This window comes from Gossypium hirsutum, chromosome D01 (assembly GCF_007990345.1).
Source record: "Gossypium hirsutum isolate 1008001.06 chromosome D01, Gossypium_hirsutum_v2.1, whole genome shotgun sequence".
Taxonomy (NCBI): domain Eukaryota; kingdom Viridiplantae; phylum Streptophyta; class Magnoliopsida; order Malvales; family Malvaceae; genus Gossypium; species Gossypium hirsutum.
In genome coordinates, this window is record NC_053437.1 from 42,546,625 (window position 1) to 42,565,476 (window position 18,852).

General features: G+C 32.5%; 1 protein-coding gene across 1 annotated transcript; it reads left to right on the forward strand.

Annotated features, from left to right (window-relative positions):
• The first annotated feature begins 15,055 nt into the window (after positions 1 to 15,055).
• Positions 15,056 to 16,511, forward strand: LOC107921200 (non-functional NADPH-dependent codeinone reductase 2). The gene is made up of 3 exons (XM_016851082.2): positions 15,056 to 15,490; positions 15,568 to 15,811; positions 15,932 to 16,511. The coding sequence occupies exons 1-3, from the start codon at positions 15,117 to 15,119 to the stop codon at positions 16,334 to 16,336; spliced, it is 1,023 nt and encodes a 340-aa protein (XP_016706571.1). The 5' UTR covers positions 15,056 to 15,116; the 3' UTR covers positions 16,337 to 16,511.
• Positions 16,512 to 18,852: the final 2,341 nt, after the last annotated feature.

The following is an 18,852-nucleotide window of genomic DNA, read 5'->3' on the forward strand; positions in this document are numbered from 1 at the left end:
GGCCGTACCTGCAAGAAGAAAAAACAAACGCAACAAAACAGAAAAAACAAGCAAAAAGAGAGGAGATCGACAGCAAATCAGAGAAAAAGAGCAGAAAATAAGAAAATGTAAAAATAGGGATTTTGATTTTCTATTGGGGGTTTTTTCGGCAATATAAGGAGATATCAGAAATTGTAAAAAAAAACACATTTTAGAATATCGGAAATAAGAACAACAGAGGTTGATTTTTTTCGATCTATTTACTCGTCGTTTTTTATTTTGTTTATTTTATTTTTATTTTGTTTTACGAATCTGTTAAATAAAAAGAAAATAATAAAGGAAAGGGGGAGGAGAGATTTACCCAGAATCGCCCTACTGATACCCTCGCCGGAAGCCCTTTGTGGCCGCGGAGATCGGACCGAGGGAGGGCACGGGTCTCTCTTTTCCTTCAGACTTTGGGCTTGAAGGGTTCGGCCTTGGAATAAGGCTCAAAGGGGAGGCTCAAAATAGCCCCTTTCGTGTGATGCTGGCCGCTAGATGCGGCGGTTCCACAGCGAAGCCATGGTGGCGACCATGGCCGAAAGCCTAGGCCTATTGTGGGAAGGGAGGCCAAGAGTCTCCCTCTTTCTCTGTTTTTTTGAAAATAAAAAGAGAAATGTTTTTTTAAGTATTTCAATGGCTTCGAAAACGGCGCCGTTTTAGCCTCAGTGACCCGCGCGGTGACCCGACCCAAGGGAAGGATCCGCGCGTTTTTGGCTCAATGGTCTATTTGCGCTATAAGTCCCTATGTGTTTGGTTGTTGTTGCGATTCAGTTCTCTTTCTTTTTTTAATTCGTACTATGTATTTGACTTCGGTTTCATTTGAGTCCGCAGTAAAACGATGTCGTTTTCACTATTTGGTTTTGAATACCTGAATCTGTGTGTTTATTTGCTGTTTCGGTCCTTCGTTTTTTTTAATCGAATAAAAATTAATCCTTCCATTATTTAGCATTTGCAACCCATATTTTGTTGTAGTTTCAATTTAATTCTTAACCTTTATTTTGATTATTTTAACATATATATATTTAAATCGTTTATTTTCTATATTTATATTATTTTACTTACATATTTTTAAACTATTGTATATAGTACTTATTCTAAAATAAATGTATATATACATATGTGTTATTTAGTTTAAATGATTTACATATATATTATTTCAAAATCTGATTATCTTTAAGTTGAGTTATTTTAAAATTCCTCTTTTCTATATTATATAACTCATTATATGTTATTTCAACTTGTTTCATAAATGATTTTTTTTATATATTGTTTTGTTTTTAGTTGCTTTATATACTAATTTTAAAATTATCCTATACTATTTGTTTTAAATTGATTTATATTAGCTATTTAAAACTCGTTTTCACGTACTTTTTTTTTACTTATTAAATTGTTTTCTGTATCTATTTTTAAAACCCTATTTTACTATATGCTTGGTTTATTTTAAACTTTATACATATATTATTCATTTTAGATTTTTTTATACAAATAATTCCTTAATTATGATTTCCCTTTTTTCACATTTCTTAAGTTATTTAAAAAAAAACTCGTATAACTTCATATGTGTTAATTTGTTTGGTGCTTTAATTGACCTTTAATTCAGTAGCCTTTGAATGTTAACATAATATATGATGTGAGATTATTACTCTTATATGCATTGTATTAATTGTTTGTATTGATTGATTACTCGTGTTCATTAGTATATATTTTGGGCTTACGAGTTATTACTTCGCATCGTACTTTGAAATTCCATCGCGCTTTATTCGCTTAAAAAGTTACGTTCAATATGGTTTAAGTATCAAAACCAATTTATTCAAAAAATCTTCAATACACGTTATGTCCTAACGCATTGGATATGACATGTTATTTTCTTGAGACGAGGATTTTGAAAATAAAGGCAATATTCGATATTTAGGAATTTCGTGAAATCGAGCCCTAACTTACTGGGTCTTGATTTTTTCATTTAACCCAAATAATCGGATATCCTTCTCAAATGCATAGATTTTAAAAGTCAAAAGATAAACTTAATTTCGAGGATTTGAAATGTCGCACTCTAACTTACTGTGTGTGACAATTTATTTCCTTGACGTAAGTGAGCCTCTACTTCATTTTATTCGAGATAAAAGGATCGTATTTCAAAATTTTTCAAAGTTTCAACACTAAGACATTAAACAATCGATTCAGTACCAATTTTGGGCGTTACGAGGGTGCTAACCCTTCCTCGTGCGTAACTGACTCCCGGACCTATTTTCTCAAATCTCGCAGACCTAAAATTTATTTTTAATGGTGAATCGGTCACACCTTAATAAAAGATCGGTGGTGACTCCCGTTTTATTTTCAAAGTCGATCCCCATTTTTCAAAATAAAAAATGTTGTCTACAGCTTGGCGACTCCGCTGGGGACGCATTTAGAGAGTCAAGCCGTAAAATTGATTGTTTCTTGTCTTATTGTCGAAAATTGAAAATTTGATTTGAAAAATTACGATCTCTTCTTTTTACTTGCTTGCATGATTATTGTAAATTGAGTCGTATATTTTGGCATCATATTGCATAAGACTGTTTAGTCTTATCCTTTTAAGTGGGAGTGAGAAGCTACTCCTTCGTGAGGTTTTCACCTCCGTGCAGGATAGTGAATCATTTTGGGGATACATCCGTACCTATGTCTTCGTGAGATTTTCATCTCCGTGCAGCCATAGGGAAATGTATTCTCCTGAACCGAACTCGATCTGTATGAGCCTATAATGGGTGAGGATCGAGGAATCTACTGGTTCGGGTACCTTGACTTTAGAACCAAACCTCATATAGTGGACTTAAGAACTTAACCTAGGTAGAGCCACTCCAAATCCCTAGTGGTTACCTGATTAGGTACTTTCTGTTTTCCTAGTTTGCTTCTGTTTTGTACTAACCTATCTTGTTTTGTTTTGATTATGATTGCATTGCATTTGCATCTTAGGAAAGAGATATTGATTCAAATCCGATTGCTAAATTAGAAAGCTTGTCATGGAATACGGATTCCTTGATAAAGTGGAAAACAATACGGTTACCTGAATATATTTTGAGAAACACAAGAAGAGCGATGGAAGAGTTCGTGACCTTACTTCGTGGCCTGAGGATTCAAGGCGATTATCTAAGAGCGTTCGACGTTCCAACTCCCTTAAAGAAGCTGACGAGCCTTATGAAGATGGGCAGATGATGGATCGCGACCAAGATCAAGAAAAGGAGTTAGTAGTGGCATCTATTGGAAATTGGCGGATGAAGAAAAAGATCGATATTGTCTTTTGGAATATAAGGGAAAAGCCGTACATGCATCTGCTTTATGTAAAGGAATTTGCTTTCTAGAAAAGTTTCCTAAATGTAATTGAATCAGAATCAACGTCTCTTTAGGCATTCATTTTATGCATTTGCATTACATTGCATTACATGCATTAAAATCCATTGAAAGAGTCTAAACGAGTAAATTTATTTCAGCTAATCTGGAAAACCAACCAACCAACCAAACACCCTTACGGTATCCAGGCTAGAGAAATGGAACAAAGGTTGGAAAAATTAGAGCGAATGCAGATACAGATGCAGGAGCAATTGACTGAATTTCAATAGGAAATGAGAGATCAGATGCTAAAATTACAGAGAAGCATGATGAGCTAGTTCAACCGACTGCTAGCTGGAGAGTTAGAAAAAAGGAAAGACCCAGTGGTCCACTTTGGGGTTGATAATAAGGATCTTGCCTATTCTCTAGATTGTACTCTGACAAGTGACCAGGTCCAGCTAGATAAATTCCTACAAGGGGCACTCTTTACCATCAGATCTCAACGATATCAGACTGGTACAGCAACACCAGTGAGTTGCTTGACGGGCCCAAGATCCAATTGGAGGAACAATTTTCCTATTGCTCTTGATAACCCAGCAGAAATAAAGCAATCGAGGGTGGAGTACCTAGATACTACAAAGGCCCCAAGGAAGATGGAGAATAAGGAGAATAATAGAAAGTCAGACTTAAAGAAGAAGAAAAACGAGGTGAGCAATTTGAACACTTACAACAAATCGATTACACAGCCAAGAAAGGTGATTATTAGTCAGCAAGGTTCATCTAGACAAGAACTTGGTGTGAAACAAGGTACTGAGAACCTCCAGTTCACGCCAATCCCGATGTCGCATAAGGAGCTGTATCAAAGGTTATTCGATGCGCACATTGTTGCCCCTCTCTACTCAAAACCTCCACAGCCTCCATACCCCAGATGGCACGACGCAAACGCACAATGAGATTATTATGCGGGAAATACGGGGCATTCCATAGAAAATTACATTACCTTTAAAAAAGTGATTGAAAGGCTTATCAGTATGGGCATCGCCAAATTTGATGATTCCTCCCGTGTAGAAAATCTGTTACCCAATCATGATTGACAATGGGGTGAATGCAATGCATGGAGAAGAGTGGGAAATATTCACATCGACGAAAAGCAACTGAAGAAGGGAACTTGTTAGATATCCGCCCTTATAAATTTGGGAGTGCTCTAAGCAATTAGACTGCGAAAGAAAGCCCTGTAGTTTTTAGAACCTATTTAGAGTAATGTTCAGAACATTTTTGTTGTTTTTAGCCTAAAAATGATAGAGATTTCCTTTGTGAAATAGGCTCATGTCTGAACGTTATTATTTTAATGAAATGCACATTTGCAATCATTACTGAGCCAATATTTTCATTCTTTACAAACAATTCCAGATTCTTTCATTCTTTTAGATTTTCTTCCACATCATTCATTCTTTCATAATCATATTGTACAAATAACTATTCATGAATTTATACATTCTTTCGTACATTCTTGGTACTTATTATGGGTCCCCAGATATCAATTACGTGAATGACTCTACTACGAACCCAGATTTTCCTTTTGAGCGGGGCATGTGCTTAGAGGAATCTTATGGCTTTGAAAATGACAAAGATTGTAGCTTATCTCCGGACTTGTTGAGGATGGTTGAAGAAGAGGATAGATAGATCCTACCTCACAAGGAATCATTAGAAATTGTGAGCTTGGTGAAGATTAGAATTGGCCTGACCGCAAGGATGAAGTGAGACCTCACTAAGTTACCTCTAGAGTTCAAAGATATCTTTGTAGGATCATACCAGGATATGCCCGGGTTTAACCCATTGATAATGAAACAGCGCGATGTGAGAAATTTGCAGTATGAGTGATGCAATTCTTTGCCAGGGCAATGTCTCTCTCGTTGACTCAGCATAGCTTTGCTCATTTGAAGTCGAGTTTCCATCCCTTCAAGATGTTGTTGGATTTTACTTTGATTAAAGAAGATCCAAAGCTTTCTGTCGTAGTTGTGCCCCAAAAGGCTCTATGAAAGAAATCTGATACCAAAGAAAGTTTTTCGCATATAAGATGAAAGTGGAAGATCTTATGTGGGAGACTTTATCAAGAAAATATTGGTTCCGTTTAAAAGGGATAACAAGGACTTGCCTAATCCTACGGGTTTAGATCTGATTAAAAAAATAAAAAAAATCAAAATAAAATAAGAAAAAAGAGAAGAAAAATCAAAATCAAAATCAAAGTCAAAATGAAAATAAAAAAGGAGAGAAGGAAAAAAGAAAAAAGGAAAAAAGGAGAAGCCAAGGCGAAAACTCGTAAGGGGCGCTTTGTGACCAAAGGTGGTTTTGAGAACCCGAAAAGGGTGACTCAAATTTTGAGCAAAATGGGGCATGGACATCTCCATCATTGAAAGCTTTTAATGGGCATTGCTTCACTGTTGAGGTCATCAATTACTTCATCAAAGGGATAGAGGCTGCTTCATGCATCAATGTCATCATATGCCGGCACAGAATTCTAGAAAGGATGGTATTGGATAATGCATTGAGCTTGAACAATAGCATGATAGCTGAGGTTCGTAATCAAGTCAAAATCAGACACCATGATTCGTCACCAAATTGCCTAGAGATGAAGAAAATTAAAAAATGACTGAGACTTGCAAAATTACCATTTGCCCTCCTTACTTGCCGAACATCTATCAAGATTTCTACCAGAGTAACGTTGTTCTCTTTGGTTTACGGTGTTGAGGTAGTTTTACCTATTGAAATCCCTCCCTCCAGGTATTAGAGTTGGAAGGATCCAATCGCGATGTGACTAGTTGGACCTAGGAAAAGGGTTAGAAGCTATTCATTAGGGTCGGATGTACCAGATGATACGAGCCCATAATAAATAGGGTCATCTCAGAGAATTCCACGAAAGGGTGGATGCCGAAAAAGACCATTCCTCTACAAAAGGATTTTAGGGGAAAACGAATGCTAAGCTAGGGATGTCCCTGTGTTGTAAAGAAGACCTTTTTCAGAAGAGCACTGATCCTGAGTGAGATTCCTAATCCTATAAACTCAGATCCAGTCAAGAAATACTTCGAATGGACTAAGGTGAAAACCGGCGAAGGGCACTTTGAGTCAAAAAAAGGGAAAATGAAAAATGGAAAAATGAAAAAGTAAAAATAAAGAGGCTAAGGGGAAAACCCACAAATGGCACCTTAGGCCAAAGGGGATTTGAGTTGAAAATCTAAAAATGGCGGCTCAAATATTGATCAAAATGTGGGGCATGAAGTGATCAGAGCGATTCGAATCTTAATCAGATTGGGGCATGTGGTAATCTTGTTATACCTAAACCAACAGGAAAAGGTAGGCGACATCTTGGGGCATCAACAAAGCACTGTAGATCTCCTAACACATGTCAAACTCAGAATGGTCATCAGAAAGATTGTACAGAGAAGTTCAAGCTGGGGTATCTCGGGCACCCAATTTTTGTACTATTCATATTGAATTTGTTGTTCTTGGAATATTTCATTCTTTTCCAAGATACACATTCCTCATCAGTTTCTTTGTCATCCTTCTTTACTGTTTTGGATAATTTATTTTGGGCTATGCTCAGAACCAACTTTATTCTTATCCCTTGTTATAACCCTTTTTGCAAGCATGTTGCATTAGAATAATGATTAATGGACTAATAAAACTTTCACAAAGGAAGTTTTGCATATTACTCTGAAAAGCTTCTAAATAACATAGGAACCTGAAACAAGACTATTGTTTAGAACGCACCAAATTTAAAGGTTGGAAATTTGAGAAGGAATAGTCTAAATTTAGATTTTCTCTTTGGATTTTGTTGTCAAATGCATTGATTGACAAGATGCCATAAACCAGCAAGCAATGATCACCAAGCAATAGGAAGAGGTTACCTCAGAGAAAAGAGCCTTCATTTGCGCATGAGTCTTTGGTACGACACTCTGAAAATGGTGTAAGGGGACTAGAAAGATTAAGATCTCATATTCTTGAATTGTGATAAAAGAGGATTGAGGAAAAGTCATATTTCTACCCTTGGATTACAGTGGGAGAATGATGGTACAAATCTTGCGCCCTAATGGATTAAACTTTTTCGGTTTACAGTGGGGCAATCTGACTAAGTGTTTCTTCAGAAAACGCCAGTCGAGAAGGAAGGTGTTATAGCACTTTAGCGACAAAGCCTTAATAAACTTCGAGCAATGACAACCTAAGCGGGATCATTCTCGAAAAAATAAAATTTTGCATTCATGCAAACACCATTCACACATGTCTAGTTAGGAGCATTTGATACATTTTGATCATGTCATCCTAATCATTAGGCATAATTAAGTTCATAAACGAATTATACAGGCCATGTTCCCCAAAGAACAGATCGGAGAAATCACAAGTCCTATGTCCTTGGACAATAGTGGAGTAGGTTGGAAATTACAGATCTTGTCTCTCTAAGCAGTAGTGGAGCAGATCGAAGACGGTGAATCTTATCTTCAAGTGAAAGAAAGCAGATTTAAGACACAAGTCCTATGTCCCTGATCAGCAGTGGAATAGGTTGGAAATTGCAGATCTTGTCTCCCTAAGCAGTGGCAGAGCAGACTAAGAAAACAAGTCTTATCTCCCTAAGATTACAGCAGAGCAGATGGAAGCTACTAATCCTATCTCCCTGAAATTACAGTGGACCGGATTAAAATAAAGGATCTTATCTCTCTGAGGTTACAGTAGAGTAGATCGCATCAGATTGAAGCCAGAAATCTTATCTCCCTGATATTACAGCAGAGCAGGTGGAAGCTAGTAATCCTATCTCCCTGAAATTACAGTGGAGCGGATTAAAATAAAGGATCTTATCTCTCTGAGGTTACAGTAGAGTAGATCGCATCAGATTACAGCCAGAAATCTTATCTCCCTGAGATTACAGAGGAGCAGATAGAAGCTAGTAACCTATCTCCATGAGATTACAGTGGAGCGGATTAAAATAAAGGATCTTATCTTTCTGAGGTTACAGTAGAGTAGATCGCATCAGATTGAAGCCAGAAATCTTATCTCCCTGAGATTACAGCGGAGCAGATTGAAGCTAGTAATCCTATCTCCTTGAGATTATAGTGGAGTAGATTAAAATAAAGGATCTTATCTCTCTGAAGTTACAGTAGAGTAGATCGCATCAGGTCTTATCTCCCTGAGATTACAGTGGAACAGACCGAAGAAGCAAATCTTATCCCCCAGGCGATGCAGTGGAACAGATTAAAGCTACATCGGTGAATCTTGCTTCCCCGACATTGCAGTTCAAAAGATTAAAGCTACAACAGCGAATCTTACCTCCCAGGTGATACAGTGGAACAGATTAAAGCCACATCGGTGAATCTTGCTTCCCCGACATTGTAGTTCAAAAGATTAAAGCTACAACAGCGAATCTTACTTCCCTGGCGGTGCAGTGGAATAGATTAAAGCCACAACGGCGAATCTTGCTTCCCCGACATCATAGTTAAGCAGATTTACGAGTTACGAATCGTATCTCCCTGACGTTGCGGTGGAGTGGGTCGAAGCACCAATTCTTATACCTCTGAAGATACAGTAGGATGGAATGAGGCAACTCGAAGAAGAGGAGCACCAAGGTCCAGTACAACCGGGCAAAATTGGCCATTTTTGGAGTCTTTGCTCCGTTCTTGTTACACGACAACGAGCAAAGAGGGGCAGCTGTAATACCCAAATTTTGCCCGGCCCGAGCCCAAGTATTAAAACCAAAATATAAAAATATATATATAAAAAACCAAAGTCCAAACGTCCAGATTACAAAACCCAATTAACCTAAGCCCAGACCTAAAACCAAATCAGCCCAAAGTACTAAACCCTAGCCCAATTACAATGTGGCCCATAACAAAACTTTCAGAAACAGAAACCCTAGGGTTTCTACCTAGCCTCCAGCGCCACAGCCAACAATAGCCTCCACGCCACGATCCTCCGTACGGCCATACCTGCAAGAAGGACAAACAAACGCAACAAAACAGAAAAAGCAAGCAAAAAGAGGGGAGATCGACAGCAAATCAGAAAAAAAGAGCAGAAAATAAGAAAATGTAAAAATAAGGATTTTGATTTTCTTTTGGGGGGTTTTTTTCGGCAATATAAGGAGATATCAGAAATTAGTAAAAAAAACACATCTTAGAATATCGGAAATAAGAACAATAGAGGTTGATTTTTTTTGATCTATTTACTCGTCGTTTTTTATTTTATTTTTATTTTGTTTTACGAATCTGTTAAATAAAAAGAAAATAATAAAGGAAAAAGGGATGAGAGACTTACCCAGAATCGCCCTACTGATACCCTCACCGGAAGCCCTTTGTGGCCGCGGAGATCGGACCGAGGGAGGGCACGGGTCTCTCTTTTCCTTCAGACTTTGGGCCTGAAGGGTTCGGCCTTGGAACAGGGCTCAAAGGGGAGGCTCAAAATAGCCCCTTTCGTGTGATGCTGGCCGCTAGACGCGGCGGTTCCACGGCGGTTCCACGGTGGCGACCATGGCCGAAAGCGTAGGCCTATTGTGGGAAGGGAGGCCGAGAGTCTCCCTCTCTCTCTGTTTTTTTGAAAATAAAAAGAGAAATGTTTTTTTTTTTGTTTTTTTAAGTATTTCAATGGCTTCGAAAACGGTGCCATTTTAGCCTCAGTGACCTGCGCGGTGACCCGACCCAAGGGAAGGATCCGCGAGTTTTTGGCTCAATGGTCTATTTGCGCTATAAGTCCTTATGTGTTTGGTTGTTGTTGCGATTCAGTTCTCTTTCTTTTTTTAATTCGTACTGTGTATTTGACTTCGGTTTCATTTGAGTCCGCAGTAAAACGATGTCGTTTTCACTATTTGGTTTTGAATACCTGAATCTGTATGTTTATTTGCTGTTTCGATCCTTCGTTTTCTTTAATTGAATAAAAATTAATCCTTCCATTATTTAGCATTTGCACCCCATATTTTGTTGTAGTTTCAATTTAATTCTTAACATTTATTTTGATTATTTTAACATATATATATATTTAAATCGTTTATTTTCTATATTTATATTATTTTACTTATATATTTTTAAACTATTGTATATAGTACTTATTCTAAAATAAATGTATATATACATATGTGTTATTTAGTTTAAATGATTTACATATATATTATTTCAAAATCCGATTATCTTTAAGTTGAGTTATTTTAAAATTCATCTTTTATATATTATATAACTCATTATATGTTATTTCAACTTGTTTCGTAAATGATTTTTTTTATATATTGTTTTGTTTTTAGTTGCTTTATATACTAATTTTAAAATTATCCTATACTATTTGTTTTAAATTGATTTATATTAGCTATTTAAAATTCGTTTTCACGTACTATTTATTTGTTTTTTACTTATTAAATTATTTTCTATATCTATTTTTAAAACCCTATTTTACTATATGCTTGGTTTATTTTAAGCTTTATACATATATTATTCATTTTAGATTTTTTTATACAAATAATTCCTTAATTATGATTTCCCTTCTTTCACATTTCTTAAGTTATTTAAAAAAAAAACTCGTACAACTTCATATGTGTTAATTTGTTTGGTGCTTTGATTGACCTTTAATTCATTAGCCTTTGAATGTTAACATAATATATGATGTGAGATTATTACTCTTATATGCATTGTATTAATTGTTTGTATTGATTGATTACTCGTGTTCATTAGTATATATTTTGGGCTTACGAGTTATTACTTCGCATCGTACTTTGAAATTCCATTGCGCTTTATTTGCTTAAAAAGTTACGTTCAATATGGTTTAAGTATCAAAACCAATTTATTCAAAAAATCTTCAAAATACTCGAAGTTTGGAATCCTCGAGAGAATTGAGCCATAACGTATTGGGTTCCAATTTTTCCTCGTCGAATCTAAATAATCGAAATTTTTTCAAACATACAAATTTTAAATAAAAACCCATTCTCGAGAATTCAACACCTTGTGTCCTAACGCATTGGATATGACATGTTATTTTCTCGAGACAAGGATTTTGAAAATAAAGGCAATATTCGATATTTAGGAATTTCGTGAAATCGAGCCCTAACTTACTCGGTCTTAATTTTTTCATTTAACCCAAATAATCGGATATCCTTCTCAAATGCATAGATTTTAAAAGTCAAAAGATAAACATAATTTCGAGGATTTGAAATGTCGCACTCTAACTTACTGTGTGTGACAATTTATTTCCTTGAGGTAAGTGAGCCTTATTATCTAATTCATTTTATTCAAGATAAAATGATCGTATTTCAAAATCTTTTTAAAGTTTCGACACTAAGGCATTAAACAATCGATTCAGTACCAATTTTGGGTGTTACGAGGATGCTAACCCTTCCTCGTGCGTAACCGACTCCCGGACCTATTTTCTCAAATCTCGCAGACCTAAAATTTATCTTTAATGGTGAATCGGTCACACTTTAATAAAAGATCGGTGGCGACTCCCGTTTTATTTTCAAAGTCGATCCCCATTTTTCAAAATAAAAATGGTGTCTACACGACGTTTAAAGTGGATCACATCAATATTTTTTTATAACACTGCTAATAATCGGGATAATATATGTATATAACAATTTACAGCTTTAGATAATCAACTAATAAAAAAATTCAAAACAAAATGATAACAATAGTACTAAATTAATTTTTAACCCATTAAAGTATAACAATATCTTAGAACTTGAAATTGCTGAAAACTTGTCTATGCCTCGCATGTTTATATGAGTATCGCAAACGGACACAATCTCGTCTTGCGATGGACTGAATTACCAATATATATATATATATATATATATATATTATTTTAAGGGAATAAATGTTAAAAATTATTATTTTTGGACACTAATAAAATTTTATCACATTACCAAATTTTAAAGATATTAAATTATTATTATACATCAATCCATATTTAATCTATTTTCCAATTCTAGTTAAATTATTTCAAAACATAAGTAATTAAAATAAAAAATTAAATATCAAAAAGTGTTGAGTGTAGTGGCAAGTCACATTGCACTTCCAAGAAAAGAGCGAGGTTTAAGCCTTGGAGACGATATTGTTGGGAGGGCAACTATAGGTCCCAAACATGAACAGTAAAACAAATATGAAAAGTAAAAAAAAAAATCAAATAACATATAAACTTTAAAATTACACAATTCTTGTTTCTGAAGATCCAATGCAATAAAATTATTACTTTTAATGTATAATAAAAGACACTTCTTCACTTTTGCAACTTAAATTATAAAAAAAAAATTGTAATTAAAATAGATTAAAGCTCCTGGGCAAACTTTAGATAGTAGATTTAGCATAAGGTTTTTTACAAAACTTACTTGAGATCAACGGTGATTGGATTTACAATTATGAAAATGAAATTTGACTTTCTTAATAATATAACTATAATTCTAGTTTTTATTATGAATAAAATTGTTGATTTTGAAATTTTTTTAATAATATAAAATCTTTACAATTGATGAGGCAATAAACTATGCAATTAAAAATTCCAAAATCATATAAATTACTTATAGATATTTTTTATTGTAATTAATTTTTTTATTTTTTATTGTAATTAATTTTTTTTCTGCAATTACTTATATTTTAAAGTAATTTAGCTAGAGTTTAGAGAGTAAGTTAAATATGTTACTATGTATAATAATAATTTTATGTATTTAAAATTTAATGATAAGATGAAATTTTATTAATGCCTAAAAATATTAATTTTTAGAGAGATTTTTTTGTTTGTACATGATAGAGTAGTCGCCTACAGAACAGCTGGATACATGATGAAATAATTCCTTTAAAATACTTGACATTTAAATAAAACAAAAGGTTGACATTGAAGTGATCGAGACTTCCTTGTTTTCGCTTAAAAGATGTTAGAATATATGCCGAAAATAATTATATATTAAATATATTAAAAATTAAAATGAGAATTTTTTTGAAGAAAAATTCTTTAATTCATTTTATGAATAGGATTATACAAATTGAAAAAGAAAAAATAACAAACACCCGACAAGCTCCATCAACAAAATAAAGACTTCAGCCTTAGCATCAAATGAACATTATGTAACATTGACAATCGGCTTTGTCATAACTCAAGCACGATATATTTGATTTAAATAACAAACACCCCTCATGGGCAATGAAAGGCAATCACTTAATACGATAAAGAAATTCATCCTATATGGTCTAAATCGACAAAAGAACTAAACATCCACCAAATTGAAGAGGGTAGCAACAAAACTATCCCTAAACCCACTTGCAAAAGCAAGTCTACATGCATAAGTGAAGACTTATTTAACAATGAAAAAAACATATAAAACTTAAGACAACATGGGTCCAAACTAACTCGTGAAGTCATTTATTATTTTGAAATACTCTTAAAACGGAAACATATTAAGAAACCAACAAAGAACCATCCACTTTTTAAGAGAAACTGTCGATGGGTGATGGAGTGTCAATAACAATTGACATTATCATCTATCCATCACAATTTGTAAAGACGTTAAAGATACCCACAAAATAAATCATGAAGTGAAAAAGGAGAAAAAAAGAAAAGAAAGACAGGCCAGTAGTAGCCAACCCGGAGATTGGCACCGTCGTCGGGCAAAATACAAGAGAAGAAACAAATAACTTGGAGAAAAAATAGAATATTTTTTAGGGTTTTATAAAATTTTTAAAATTAAAATGAGAATTAAATATTACTTTATAATTGAAATGGTTATGTTGGTTGGTAAGTTTTATGAAATTTTGGGTTCAAATCCTATGTTTTACTAGATTTTGTATGAAAAAAAGATAAAAATATCTTCAAAATAGTATTTATTATTTTTTAAAATAAGGCTTAATGCACACTTTAGTCCTTGAAATATATTGCTTTTCTCAATTTGGTCCTTAAAGTTTTATTTTGCCTACTTCAATCCCTAACATTATTAGACATTCCTAATTTAGTGACCAAAACATTGAACAGAGAAGGTTTGATAATGATAAGGACTAAATTGAGAACATCAAATAATGTTAAAGATTGAAGTGGGCTAAGAAAAAACTTTAGTCACCAATGTAAGAAACTGGTATATTTCAAGAACTAAAGTGTGCAATAAACCTTTAAATAATAGTCTTATAGTAATTTAAAAACTGAGTTAAAGCTTAATTGAGAGTGATCAACTCAATCAACCTCTTTTTAAATAGTATAGATACTCCTCCTAATATTATTATTGTAAAAAACGTTATTTAATATTAAAAACACGTTTTTTTTAACAATTTTATCATACATTCTATTATATTTATTCTTTTTGGGATAATACCTAAAACTACCTATAATACGCTTCAATTTACTCGAACTAATTACCTCCTCTTATATTGACAACAATACACATGACAATCAAATTAAGACTCCATCAACATCAAAAATACATTTTTGAATCTCAAGCCACAAGACACAATCTCAAATCTCATTAACACCAACAAATTTGATCATTGTCTTTACACGTTATATCAAGGTTGAAAATATTCTTCTTCTTCTTTCGATTTTCAAAGAATGGGGTGTTGGTCAATAATGAACACCCACTTATTCCGCGGGGGGATTGTATTTATTCATTATTTAGATAGAATTCTTTTTCTAATAATGAACACCCACTTGAATTTATTTATTATTTAGATAGAATTCTTTTTCTAAATAGAAAAAGACGTCCATCAAAGTAATAATTAAAAAAGACCAATGACTCAAAAATTTGTAATATATATGAGATGGCATGGTGAAGGATACTATTGACAGATACAGTAAACATGGATGCTAGAACCAAAATGCAAGAAAGCAGTTCACAGTTGTCTGCCACTTCATATCAAAGCGTCCCAACTTTCCCTCTTCATTCAACCAATGAGAAAGCTATTCCCCTTCTAGGTTTTGGCACAGCCGAATACCCTTTCGGTGCTTCCATCGATACCATGAAACAAACCATTCTCGAAGCTATCGAAGTAGGGTACCGTCACTTCGATACGGCTGCTCTTTACCAAACTGAACAGCCTTTAGGTGAAGCAATATCAGATGCTCTTCGTCTAGGGTTAATCAAATCCAGAGACGAACTCTTTATCACTTCCAAGCTCTGGTGTAGCGATGCACACCATGATTGTGTTCTCCCAGCACTCAAAAAAACACTCAAGTATTATCCCTTTGTTCCCTTGATGTTTTCACTATGTGCTTTTTATTGGTTTACTTATTGTTTCTTGATTTGTATAGAAATTTGAAGTTGGAATATCTTGATCTGTATCTGATTCACTGGCCAGTGAGCGTGAAGCCTGGGGAATATGAGTTGCCTGTTAAGAAGAAGGACCTTGTTCCTATTGATCTAAAATCTGTGTGGGAAGCAATGGAGGAGTGTCAAGCTCTTGGCCTAACAAAATCTATAGGAGTAAGCAATTTCTCCTGCAAGAAACTCGAAACTATCCTTTCCACTGCCAAAATCCCACCTGCAGTGAACCAAGTGAGGACCACTTTAATTTCTACCTAATGTTTTGTATCATCTGCTTAATGTTTTTCAATTAAAATTAATAGTATAAGTAACTAATGATGGATTCGTATGAATTGATGTATGGGGTGAAAGGTGGAGATGAACCCAATGTGGCAGCAAAAGAAACTGAGGAAGTTTTGCGATGAGAAGGGCATACTTATCGAGTCTTACTCTCCTTTGGGGGCAAAAGGAACGCTGTGGGGAACAAATCGGGTGATGGAATGTGAGCTACTCAAAGAAATTGCCCAAGCCAAGGGAAAATCGCTTGCTCAGGTTTGTTTGAGATGGGCATATGAACAAGGAGTATGTGTGCTTGTGAAGAGCTTCAACAAGGAAAGGATGAAACAAAACCTTGATATCTTTGATTGGAAGCTCAGTGCTGAGGAGTCTCGCAAGATAAGCCAACTTCCACAGTTCAAAGGGTTTCCAGCTGGGGAATTTGTATCAGATGATGGTCCTTACAAGTCTCTTGAAGAGCTTTGGGATGGAGAGATTTGATTTTCATTATCTACCGGATTTATTACAAATAAACCAAATGGACCCATATGCAAATCTTTATAGTTTGGTGGTATTGTGTATATATGGGACCATCATTTTATTGTGTTGGAACCAGCATTTAGCAGACGAGAACTATGGGGACAATAAAATGTGATTGTGGAGCTTATTGAGTCAAGAGTCATCCTATTTTTCTGTTTGTCCTTTCTTGTGGAGTAACATGTTGCAAGTATTAGAAAATCACCGGAAAGTACTGAAAATAATTTTTGGAATTTTTTCCCATATTTACCTTTTGAAAAAACATAACTTATTTTCTAGAAATAAAAACTCCAGTGATTTTATTTTTATATAAAAATTAATTTAAGTAAAGCTTAATATTATTATATTAATAATAATTTTTTATTTTTATGTTTAAAATATGTAAAATTAATAAAATATTAATATAAAATATTATAATTTTCAATATTATCAAACATACATATTTAATTATCTATATCTAATCATATAATAAATTATTAATATTATTTAATATTTCAATTTTATTTTAATAATAAATTTTAAAAATAATAATGTTAAATAATATTCATCATATATTATTGAAAAAATATTCAATATTAATATTTTAAATAATAAATATCTATTAAAATTATAAATATTTTAATAGTAAATGTTTTGTAGTATAAATGTTAAAATGTGCCATAAGTCTATGTACTCTTCACAAATTTGAGATTTCGTCCTTGTACTTTTATTTGCAATAATTTAGTCATTTACTTTTTAGAATTGAAAATTAAGTCTCATTGTTAACATTGTTATTTTTTTTGTCAATTTTTTTGATGTCACATTTTTAAATAAAAAATACTCGGTATTTATGTAATTAAAAAAATGACATTATAATGAACATGAATTTAACAAAGTATTTTAATAATGCTAATAGCTGAACCTGAATTTTGATATCTAAAAAGTAGGACTAAACCAAAAATAAAAGCACATTGACTAAATTTCTAATTTATGAAGAGTACAAGGACTTATGACATATTTTAATCTAGTATAAAAATATGAATATTTTAATTATATAAATATGAGTATTTTTTTTAAAATAATGTTTAGTTTCATTTATCCCTTACAACTCTAATGTGTGAATATGTACTCTCATATATGTAATATATATAATTTAAATTAAGTTTTAATTCAACATTATTTATTATTAAGTTTATATATGACATTGATTAATACAAAATATTTTCTTATTATAAAATAAATTTCGATTGTTAAAAGAAAATTGCACTATAATATTTTAAAACAAATATATCTATGCCGTGTTTGTTTTACAAAGAATAATATAAAATATAAAATTATATATATATATTAAACTCAATTAAACAATAAAAAGATAAAGAAAATCTCGAATGTATGTTTGTTTCATTGAAAATAGTTTTTGTGAAATATTTTCAGGAAACCTGTCAAACAATAAAAAATATTTTATACTAATTCATCCGAACACTAGAAAATATTAATTTTTTCATAAAATAAATTATTTTCTAAAAATTATTTTTCAAAAATAATTTTCACTGAAAAAAACAGAACCAATGTCAGAAAGTCAGAATGGAAAACATAAAGAATTCAAAAGTTAAAATCTTAAAATTTCTTTTCTATTTATGCATGGGTTATGTATACTATACTATAATATAATTTAATATATAAAGTATTTAAAATAAAATATAAATATTATCATTAGAGCTTGATTAGTGCAAGTTTCAGCGTCACGTATGTGAATATGCTTATATTTTAATATAATAATTTGATTTAATAATTTACATACAAATATTAATAAAGAGAAAATTTAAAGAAAAAAATTTAATGTTGAATTAAAAATATAAAATATATAAAAATAATAATTAAATTAAATTAAATCTCATTCAAATGTAAATTTAGTTATGTAGTAAACAATAATATTAACAGAAAATAACGATCTAGTCATTCGTTATCTTATTTTTTTCCTTTTTAGATTTTTAAGGAATAATGTCAAATTTAGCCTTTAATTTTATTTTTTTGTTAATTTTTTTCTTTTTTTAATTAAATTTGGCCCTCAATCTTTAAAAAGAGTCCAATTTAATCATCAACTTTTTGAAAAAGAGTCGATTTGATTTTTTAATAGAAATACTGACTAAAATGTTAAAATTTTAAATATAATAGTTTATATGGCAATTCACGTGTATTTCATATTAATTATTTTAATTTTATGAAATTTTTATAATTTGTTTTAATTTTTTAATTTTTATGATTTTTAAATTATTTGTTGACATGAAAAATAGTGTCGTGTCAACATGAAATGTATGTGGACTGTCACACGGATCATTACACCAACTTCATTAAAAAATTAATGTTTTACTCATATTTTCATTAAAGAAAACCAATTTGACACTTTTTGAAAGGTTAATGGTCAAATTTAGTTTAAAAAAAGAATAAACACCAAATTGACAAAAAATGTAAACATTGAGGGCTAAGTTTATCATTATTGC

Bases quoted from the DNA above. Each gene is read 5' to 3' on its own strand.
- LOC107921200 (XM_016851082.2), top strand. From the start codon at position 15,117: ATGGATGCTAGAACCAAAATGCAAGAAAGCAGTTCACAGTTGTCTGCC. The intron at 15,491-15,567 runs GTATTATCCCTT...TGATTTGTATAG, and splicing joins GCACTCAAAAAAACACTCAA to AAATTTGAAGTTGGAATATC. The intron at 15,812-15,931 runs GTGAGGACCACT...ATGGGGTGAAAG, and splicing joins TCCCACCTGCAGTGAACCAA to GTGGAGATGAACCCAATGTG.